The 9,909-nt window shown below is 39.9% G+C and overlaps 1 protein-coding gene across 3 annotated transcripts in view; it reads right to left on the reverse strand.

The window, feature by feature from the left end:
• Positions 1 to 467: 467 nt before the first annotated feature.
• The window catches only part of LOC127619569 (protein starmaker-like), a 15,370-nt gene continuing 5,928 nt past the window's right edge, over positions 468 to 9,909 (reverse strand). Inside the window, exons 10-23 of one of the 3 annotated variants that reach the window (XM_052092441.1) lie at positions 8,029 to 8,106; positions 7,896 to 7,934; positions 7,768 to 7,812; positions 7,265 to 7,297; positions 4,381 to 5,273; positions 3,684 to 4,323; positions 3,082 to 3,126; positions 2,938 to 2,991; positions 2,777 to 2,824; positions 2,646 to 2,684; positions 2,445 to 2,498; positions 2,214 to 2,267; positions 2,032 to 2,097; positions 468 to 1,260 (exon numbers count right to left, since the gene is read on the reverse strand). In XM_052092441.1, the coding sequence (XP_051948401.1) occupies positions 2,057 to 2,097; positions 2,214 to 2,267; positions 2,445 to 2,498; positions 2,646 to 2,684; positions 2,777 to 2,824; positions 2,938 to 2,991; positions 3,082 to 3,126; positions 3,684 to 4,323; positions 4,381 to 5,273; positions 7,265 to 7,297; positions 7,768 to 7,812; positions 7,896 to 7,934; positions 8,029 to 8,106 (2,063 nt within the window). In that variant the 3' untranslated portion in view covers positions 468 to 1,260; positions 2,032 to 2,056. Of the gene's footprint in view, positions 1,261 to 2,031; positions 2,098 to 2,213; positions 2,268 to 2,444; positions 2,499 to 2,645; positions 2,685 to 2,776; positions 2,825 to 2,937; positions 2,992 to 3,081; positions 3,127 to 3,683; positions 5,274 to 7,264; positions 7,298 to 7,767; positions 7,813 to 7,895; positions 7,935 to 8,028; positions 8,107 to 9,909 lie in introns of all 3 variants that reach the window. The other 2 variants (XM_052092438.1, XM_052092440.1) reach the window with 2 other exon arrangements.

Raw genomic sequence — 9,909 nt, forward strand, 5'->3', positions numbered from 1 at the left:
ATATATAAATATAAATGCAATATTAATATTGCCTAGATCCTGCCTGGAATAAAAAACATTTTTTTATTCTGAATTAATATCTCACAATTTTGACATTATTTCTCAAAATTGAGAAATGATATATCATAATTATGATAAGTTAATTTAAAATTCAAAATTACCCTTTTATTTGTTTCTTAATTGCATGTGAAATAGTTACGTTCATATTCAAATCTCTGATTTGTGATCACACAATTTAGTGTCTTGGCACATCAGAGCACAGTTAACGACGGGATCTCTTCTGAAATTCTAGAGGAAACATTTGAGATTACTGAAACAAACTTAAACAACATTCTTTATATGCTCTCCATTTAATCTCATGTCTGTCTTGGAAAAACAATTTAGAGACCGAAGAGATTTAATTTGGGTGTATGTGTGTGGTTTACAGACAAAGAAACAATAAAACACTCCATAGTCCATTGGTTCCTGACAGCCCAGTCTTTATTAGATTTGCTCCCTGTGTACATAATAAAACGACTTTAAATCTATACAAAATTATTTGTAACCTTTTTTTTTCAAAACATTTTTCAAAAACAAAAAACAAATTTGTGCTCTGACATTGCTAGTGTATTTATATTCTTCCATAGAGACATATAGACTTCAGAAATTCTAACATAAATTGTCTGTACAATTTGAACTCATCTTTTGGGAGGGTAGAAAATATCTCATTTTGTGACACTTCAGGCTATCTGAGATTCAGTCAAATGTTCTCGTTGTATCAGCTGCAGTCTTTCAGATAAACAAAAGAGTCTCGTGATCAAGGATGGAGACACCGTGTGGACAAAGAAATAGAAAACACAGGACACACAGAGACCACTGTAATAAATCTGTTGGACTTCTTGAAAATCCTTCAATTAGTTCAGCTGTCTTGGCTAAATCTGTCACTTGTAATGCAATATATTTAGATCCTAAACAAACACAAATACACGAGATTCCAGACTCGCACTGTTCATCATATATTTCCCTCTAAAATTGTTAAAATGAATATATCAAAAGATAACAAAACAATCTAGAATTAGGACACAATTCAAATGGAATGTACATCAAACTGACGAATAATTTAATCTGCATTCCCAGAACCCCTAGAAAGAACCTTCACCATACGAGAGAGAAAATATAGAGGGTGAAAGGGGCGTGTCAATGAAGTGTTTTAATGGGACGTGAAACTTTGGTTATCATGAGTGTCTCAGTTGTTTCTTTTAACATCTCTCCAGAAAAATTCTGCAATGGGAAAGAAAACCAGATTATAAATGTAGAAATTGAGATTTGATATATCAATATTACATACTATGACATTTCCAATACTGAAAAATCAATCTTCCTTTATGCATTATGAAGCAAAATTGTCTTCTTTTTCTGAAGCAAGCCTTTATTTTGGTCACACATTATACATTTCTTTTCAATAGAGTGAAATAATTTTTTGTGCATATGCAGGGTCAGCCATGATATGGCACCAAGGACCCAACAGTGGCATCTTGGCAGTGCTAGGGCATGAACCCCCGACCTTCATGTCAGTAACCCAAAGCCTTAACCGCCGAGCCACCACTGCCCCCTACAGCTATATTAGCTGTATTAGTAAGATCAGTACATTTTAGAATAAGGACCACTTCCATCGAATTAATAGTTTTATTGACTTATAGACAATCTGAAGCAATCTATTGGTGTTGGCTGTATGATTTTGTTTTTGGGAAACTCCCTGGCCATCCATGCAGCTATGCATGAATAAAGCAGGGAGAGCAGCGAATCAAAATGAGCTTGACTAACAAGTCTGGTACTAGGAAGAGATATTTGGGGTGGTTACATTGACATTTTGGGTGGGCAATAGGTCATCTCTTTTCGCTGTATGACCAGGGAATGGTGGGGCTTGGTCGTTTCACCATCCAATCGGGGTGGGGGCATCAGAAGATTCTGGGAGCCACAAACGAAAATCTAAGGGACTAATATGGCCTGCCTGAACTAAAGCAATGCTTTATATGAGTGATCAGATAATACCTGATCAATTGAAGTGTCCTGGTTGCTAGGAGCTTGGCATGGGGGTTTTGCTGCCAATATCTGATCCTGAGGAGAGGTTAGATCAGACATTAGCATGGCAACAAACACAACCAGGAAGTATTTTCATCCCTCCGTTCCCTGAAGAGGACGTAAACAGAACGCTTGTCTTGAACTCAACGTACCTTGTGTTGTGTCATCAAGATGATCTGGTACATCGTGCAGTTTAGAAGCTATGGCTGTAAAAGGCAAGCATCATCATTACTATTGTACCATTTTGGTCTAGAGATTTGAAAGACTTCCTTTGGCAAAATTCACCTGTTTTCCATTTCTGCAACCAGGTTTTTATGGATTGTTTCATGGTGTCAGCTATGAAGGTTATTTTATATGTTGTTTTAAATGTGGGAGGGGCTTACCCTTATCGTTATGCATGACATCATCATCACTGACATCAATATCATCGTCATCATCTAAACAAAGAGAAACATTAAGAGGAAAATAAGAAGCCTTCAAACCATGCTATCCCAGAATTCAGCTAACTGTTTATTCACTCACCAAAACTACTCTTTCACTGAACAAAACTAAAATAAGGTGACGTTTACACATTCGAGACTTACCATCTAAAATATCGTGGCTATCTGAATCAGCGTTTTCCTCTATAGTTGGTGAAAAGTAGAAGAAAGAAACTTTTACAGCCTATGTTTAACATTCAACTTTACAGCTTTGAGTCATTACTAGACATTATTACCATGTGACATTGACTCGGTAGCATCTGTGGAATCATCGTCAGGGTCATCTGGAAGACAGCAAAGATTATTGCAAAGTTAGGGTAATATACATTATCATGCAAGAGGACTCTGAAGATCCACCAGGATACAAAACAGAATAAGTTGAGTTTTCTTGGCTTACCATTGGAATCAACATCTGAGTCATCATGTGTTTCCATTGATGAATCTGGCGAATCTGTAGAGGTTTTCACATAGACCTTAATCCAGACTTCATTCTCTAATAGTAGCAAACTCCAGACAAGATTATATTAGCAAATGGACATACCTTGCTTCTCTTTTTCCATGATGCTGTCATTGTCTTCATCTGTATCTGTGGGCATAAACATGAATTAAAGATATTTTGGTTTGGTGAATATACTGTATATTTCCCTAAGATCAAGCAGAAATTGAGGCTCTTTACTGACTCTCTTGCTTAACCCTTCTGGAAAATTGAGCTTTAGCTGTGGTTAAGAAACATGGTCACTGGTTACTGAATGGTCCAAGCTGGTCATTAGGTAATTACCGGCTTGATCAACTAATGACCAGCTTGGACCAGCCCATGTCCAGCTTGTAATAGCAAATGACCAGTTTGGACCTGGCATTGACCAGCTTGCACCAAATAATGATCAGTTTGGATCAGTCATTGGCCAATTTGGACCAACTAATAACCAGTTTGGACCAGCCAACGACCAGCTTGGACCAATTAATTACCAGTTCAAATAAGCTAATGACCAGCGTTGACCAACTAATGACCAGTTTGGACCAGCCAATGACCAGATGGACCAACTAATGACCAGTTTATACTGGCAAATGAACAGCTTGGACTAGCTACACACCAGTAACCATTAACCAAAACAAAGTTACCAGATTACTTTTATGAATGTTTACCTTCCCCTCCAATTTCTGAACTATCTTTGTTGGTCTTGCTGTCTTTATCAGGTGTTTCTGTGTCTGTAGATTCTGTGCTGCTCTTGTCCTTGTCTTTGCTGTCCTCCTTGCTGTCAGAGTCTGTATTTTGGTCCTTATCCTGGTCTTTGCTGTCCTCCTTGCTGTCAGAATCTGCGACTTGGTCTATATCCTGTTTTTTGTCTTTGCTGTCCTCCTTGCTGTTAGAGTCTGTGTTCAGGTCTTTATCCTGGTCTTTGTCTTTGCTGTCCTCTTTGCTGTCAGAGTCTGTGTCCGGGTCTTTATCCTGTTCTTTGTCTTTGCTGTCCTCCTTGCTGTCAGAGTCTGTGTCTGGGTCTTTATCCTGTTCTTTGTCTTTCCTGTCCTCCTTGCTGTCAGAGTCTGTGTCCAGGTCTTTATCCTGGTCTTTGTCTTTGCTGTCCTCCTTGCTGTCAGAGTCTGTGTCCAGGTCTTTATCCTGAACTTTGTCTTTGCTGTCCTCCTTGCTGTCAGAGTCTGTGTCCGGGTCTTTATCCTGGTCTTTGTCTTTGCTGTCCTCCTTGCTGTCAGAGTCTGTGTCTTTATCCTGAACTTTGTCTTTGCTGTCCTCCTTGCTGTCAGAGTCTGTGTCCGGGTCTTTATCCTGGTCTTCGTCTTTGCTGTCCTCCTTGCTGTCAGAGTCTGTGTCTTTATCCTTAACTTTGTCTTTGCTGTCCTCCTTGCTGTCAGGGTCTGTGTCCGGGTCTTTATCCTGGTCTTTGTCTTTGCTGTCCTCCTTGCTGTCAGAGTCTGTGTCCAGGTCTTTATCCTGGTCTTTGTCTTTGCTGTCCTCCTTGCTGTCAGAGTCTGTGTCCGGGTCTTTATCCTGGACTTTGTCTTTGCTGTCCTCCTTGCTGTCAGAGTCTGTGTCCGGGTCTTTATCCTGGTCTTTGTCTTTGCTGTCCTCCTTGCTGTGAGAGTCTGTGTCCAGGTCTTTATCCTGGTCTTTCTCTTTGCTGTCTTCCTTGCTCTCTGAGTCCGAGTCCACGCTGGAGTTCTCGGCATCGGACTTGTCTTCCTGTTTGTCTTCTGTCATTTCCTCTTGTGGACTTTCATCAGACTGACTGGCTGTGGTGTCCTCTTTCGAAGTGGTGTCTCCTTTGTCTCGTTTCTCTGATTTGGACTCGTCCTCTTTATTGTTTCTCTCATCACTCTTGTCACCTTTCTCATTGGTCTCCTCCTTATCTTTGGTGTCCTTTTCACTGTCTCCGTCATCTTCAGTGTCTTTTGTGTCAGTGCTGTCCCTGTCCTTGACCTCGGTGCTGGAATCTGCCGTGTCTTGGATGCTGTCCTTGTCTTTCTCGTCAGTGTCTGCATCACTTTTAGTGTCTTTAATGTCCTTGTCTTTTTTCTCAGTGCTGTCTGTGTCTTTTGCATCTGAATCCTGGTTGTTGGTGTTGTCTGAATCTTTGAACTCATCGCTGTCAGATTCACTTTTGTCTGGCGTCTCTGAGGTTTCTCGTCCCTCATCCGCTGAGTCTTTGCTGGATTCTTTCTCGTCTTTCTCTTCACTCTTTTCGTCTGTGTCCACATCTGTGTTGTCTTTGTCAGAATCTGTGTAAAAAATGAATTGCAATTCAAAATGAAAGGTGTGATTTCTACACCACCATATATAAAAATAATGACTGTTTTCAAACACTCTCTACATCATTCGTTAGTTGAAGTAAAAATAATTACTGTGGCTGTACAGTGATATCAGATGGTAACACCATGCTAATTTTATGTACCAATGATTCTTTATGCTGACCATATTAATTTGCCATGGTATTTACATGTACATGGTATTTAACAACAATAACCAAAAAGGTACATTGCAGTACCAAAAATACCATGTTACTACCATGGTACATGTCCAAAAAACATGGGTGTCAATGGTAAAATTTTTGATTTGTGAACAGGTTGGAGCGAGGCAGACATCACTAGTTCTAGGATCATTATAGTCGTGGTTCTTGACTCATTTTGAGTCCGAATGTCGAACACGTCCAAGTGACAAGTGGATTAATGTTGTCTCAAGACGCAAAATGTTCCAACTGCGGTTTTGTGATCTAGTTCAACTGGTTCACTGAAAAGATCCGGTTTAAAAGAACGAGATGTTTGCGAACCGGAAATCACTACTCATCGGTCTAAAATCCTGCTGCAAATTGCAGAATGTTGAACGTTAAGTATAGAGTTGATTGGAGTGAAGCTGGAATTCCTGCCACAAAACGGCGCCGTGATATGCAGAAAAGGACAGCGAACAACCCCCCCGCTCAACTTTTGGGCCAGTTGCTATGCAAAATCCCAGGCCGATTTCTCTTCCCAGTCTGTGTCCCTTCTGGTCCCCTGTTAAAACTTTCTCAGTTTTCCTTGTGAATGTGCAACCGAAGTCTAGGCATATATGCATTTTTGTGGAGACGTAAGTTTATTTTACGAATCACTTAACATCAGTTAATATATTCTTTATTTGAGATCTTCATTTGAGTCAATTCAAATAAAATGATTAAGTAGAAACAACAATTTTTAAATAGCAAATTTGAGTTTAGCCAAATTGTATCTAGTTACCTTAACTTCAATAGTTTATTTCATTCTATATGAACACCAAGTTAATTGAACTTAATCATACGAGTTTTGGAGATGCCATTACTCAGTTCAATTGAGGGAACGAGTTTACTCAATCGATTGAGTAAAGTCAACTTACAAGGGTTTTCAAGTCTCCGAAGTCAGACCCAAATATCATTTAGCATCTTTCTTTTACTTTTAATATTATGATAAATATAACCACCTCCCTAGGGAGGTGTTTCAGACACGTCCAGGTGGGAGGAGGCCTCGGGGAAGACCCAGGATTAGGTGGAGAGATTACATCTCCACACTGGCCTGGGAACGTCTCGGGGTCCCCCAGTCAGAGCTGGTTAATGTGGCTCGGGATAGGGAAGTTTGGGACACCCTGCTGGAGCAGCTGCCCCCGCGACCCGACTTCGGATAAGCGGTTGAAGATGGATGGATGATGGATGGATGGATTATGTTAAATAATTCTTTAAATATATAACGAAGGCAGAATATAATTTCTGCAATGATTTATGAAATACCTGAAGAACTTTTGTTTGCATCATCAGGTGTTTCTGTCTCTTTGTTTTCGACAATAACAGAATCGCTGTCTGAAAGGACAAAGCATTCAAAGGTATGTTAAAACCTCTCTCTAATACAGAGGATCGATTTCAATAAGGAATTACCATCCATCCATCCATCCATCTTCAACCACTTATCTGAAGTCGGGTCGCGGGGGCAGCTGCTCCAGCAGGGGGCCCAAACTTCCCTATCCCGAGCCACATTAACCAGCTCTGACTGGGGGACCCCGAGGTGTTCCCAGGCCAGTGTGGAGATGTAATGTCTCCACCTAATCCTGGGTCTTCCCCGAGGCCTCCTCCCAGCTGGACGTGCCTGAAACACCTCCCTAGGGATGCGGCCAGGGGGCATCCTTACCAGATGCCCAAACCACCTCAACTGACTGATAAGGAATTGCATACGTCATTTTTTACGTATTATAATACTAACAAATATAACTATACCTGCATCATCTGTATCCATGATTTCGTCCTTGTCTGTGAAGCAGTCAAGAGTAGTTTTATAGTTACAGAAATTCATTACTGCTGTTTTCAAAAGCATTTAATCAACACTTGTCACCTTTGAGATAAGCACAGTAAATAGTTACTATGTGTATGTAGAGAGAAAGTGGGCGGGGCCGGGCTGGAACAACGTACGCCCGGTCCCCAATCAGCCTGATGGGGCGCTCGCGGGATAAAGGCGGCCGGTGATTCTCTCTCTCTCTCGAACTGTCGTCACCAGCCACCTTCATCCCAGCCCGGCACACTCTACAGTGTAGTGCTACACAGAGACAGATGGTATTATGGGTAGGAATGCTCATTCTAGAGAGCATTTGTATTGGACAAAAATGTGGACACACCCCTGAGTGCAAGATGAGTCATCAATATCTTTGGTCTGTTTTCCTGTTTCCAAAAGTGTTTACGAGGCCTGTAAAGTAGGTCGAAAAGTGAGTGGGCTGTTTGTTTACCTGTTGATTCCTTTTCCTTAGAGTCTGTGTCAACATGGTCTGCATCTGAAACATTAAAACAGCACATTTATACTGAATGAACATCACTGGTCTGTATATGTATATGTTCTTTCTGTGGTAACTCAGACCTGTTTTGTCTTCTGCTGATGGCTTCTCATTGTTTTCTTCTGCATTTGACAAGGAAAATCGTTAAGTCTGGTTATTTTACTCAAATATTGATTGTTATAACATGGATATTTTCCTTTTATCTGCCTGAATCACCTGTCTTTTCCTTTGATGCATCTGTGTTAGGATCTGTTTCCGTATCTGTACCTGTATCTTTGTCTATATCTGTTGTATCTGATAAAGAAATTTAAATAAAGACATGATAAGTCATAAAAGTATATATATATATATATATATGTGTGTGTGTGTGTATGTACTGTATATACACTGGTGGTCAAATGTTTGGAATAATGTCCAGATTTTGCTGTTTCGGAAGGAAATTGGTATTTTAATTCACCAAAGTGGCATTCAACAGATCCAAAGTATAGTCGGGACATTACTGATGTATAAAACAGCATCATCACTATTTAAAAAAGTCATTTTCGATCAATTCTAGACAGCAGCGTCACTCCAACACCTTATCCTTGAGTAATCATGATAAATTGATCATTTGGTTCTAGAAAATCACTTGCCATTATATCAAACACAGCTGAAAGATATTTGGTTCATTAAATGAAGCTGAACATTGTCTTTGTGTTTGTTTTTGAGTTGCACAGTATGCAATAGACTGGCATGTCTTAAGGTCAATATTAGGTAAAAAATTGCAAAAAAGAAACAGCTTTCTCTAGAAACTCATCAGTCAATCATTGTTTTGAGGAATGAAGGCGATACAATGCTTGAAATTGCCAAAAAAATGAATATTTCATACAAAGGTGTTCACTACAGTCTTCAAAGACAAAGGACAACTGTCTCTAACAAGGACAGGTGGTAGAGCGGGTCGGCCACTAATCGCAGAGATGCCGGTTCGATTCCCAGCCCACACGACTCCACATGCCGAAGACACTGAACTCCAAGTTGCTCCCAATGGCAGGTTAGCACCTTGCATGGCAGCTCTGCTGTCATTGGTGTGTGAATGGGTGAATGTGACACAGTGTAAAGTGCTTTGTAGAACCGCTAAGTTTAAAAGTCGCTCTATAAGTGCAGACCACCATAAGTACATCAGAGTCTCTAGTTTGAGAAATAGACGCCTCACATGTCCTCCGCTGACAGCTTCATTGAATTCTACCTGCTCAACACCAGTTTCATGTACAACAGTAAAGAGAAGACTCAGGAGGACTTATGGGAAGAACTGCAAAGAAAAAGACACTTTTGAAACAGAAAAACAAAAAGAAAAGGTTCGAGTGGGCAAAGAAACACAGACATTGGACAACAGATAATTGGAAAAGAGTGTTACGGATCTGAACCCCATTGAGCTTTTGTGGGATCAGCTAGACTGTAAGGTGTGTGAGAAGTGCCCGACAAGACAGACACATCTATGGGAAGTGCTACAGGAAGTGTGGGGTGAAAGGTCACCTGAGTATCTGGACAAACTGACCGCTAGAATAGCAAGGATCTGCAAAGCCGTCATTGCTGCATGTGGAGGATTTTATGATGAGAACTCTTTGAAGCAGTTTAAGAAGTTTATTGTAATAGTAATTTTTCATGTTATTAATGTCCTGAATAAACATTGTGATCAGTTGAATGCCACTTTAGTAAATAAAAGCACCAATTTCTTTCCATAAGAGCAAAATCTGTACATTACTCCAAACTTTTGGCTGCCAGTGTGTGTATATACTGTATATATAGTATGATAAAATTCTGCATATATTTGCATGGTGAAAATTTCAATACATTTTAATGAGAAAACTTTTATGCTTCGATATGATGTGGATTAAGATAGGAGTTTATGTGTATTTTTATCACATGACCATTACAGTTGCATACTGGGGTGGTCACATGGTTCAGCGATGATTATATAAGGGAACTTTTTGTACTGTTTGATTACCGAATTGTTATAACATGGTGTTTAAATGGTTACATCAAAGAATATCATGGTATGTTTTTGTAAGGGAAATCATATATGGAGAGGGAAAAGTTGTGTTGTAAACATAACTCAAG

This window comes from Xyrauchen texanus, chromosome 26 (assembly GCF_025860055.1).
Source record: "Xyrauchen texanus isolate HMW12.3.18 chromosome 26, RBS_HiC_50CHRs, whole genome shotgun sequence".
In the NCBI taxonomy this organism is placed as follows: domain Eukaryota; kingdom Metazoa; phylum Chordata; class Actinopteri; order Cypriniformes; family Catostomidae; genus Xyrauchen; species Xyrauchen texanus.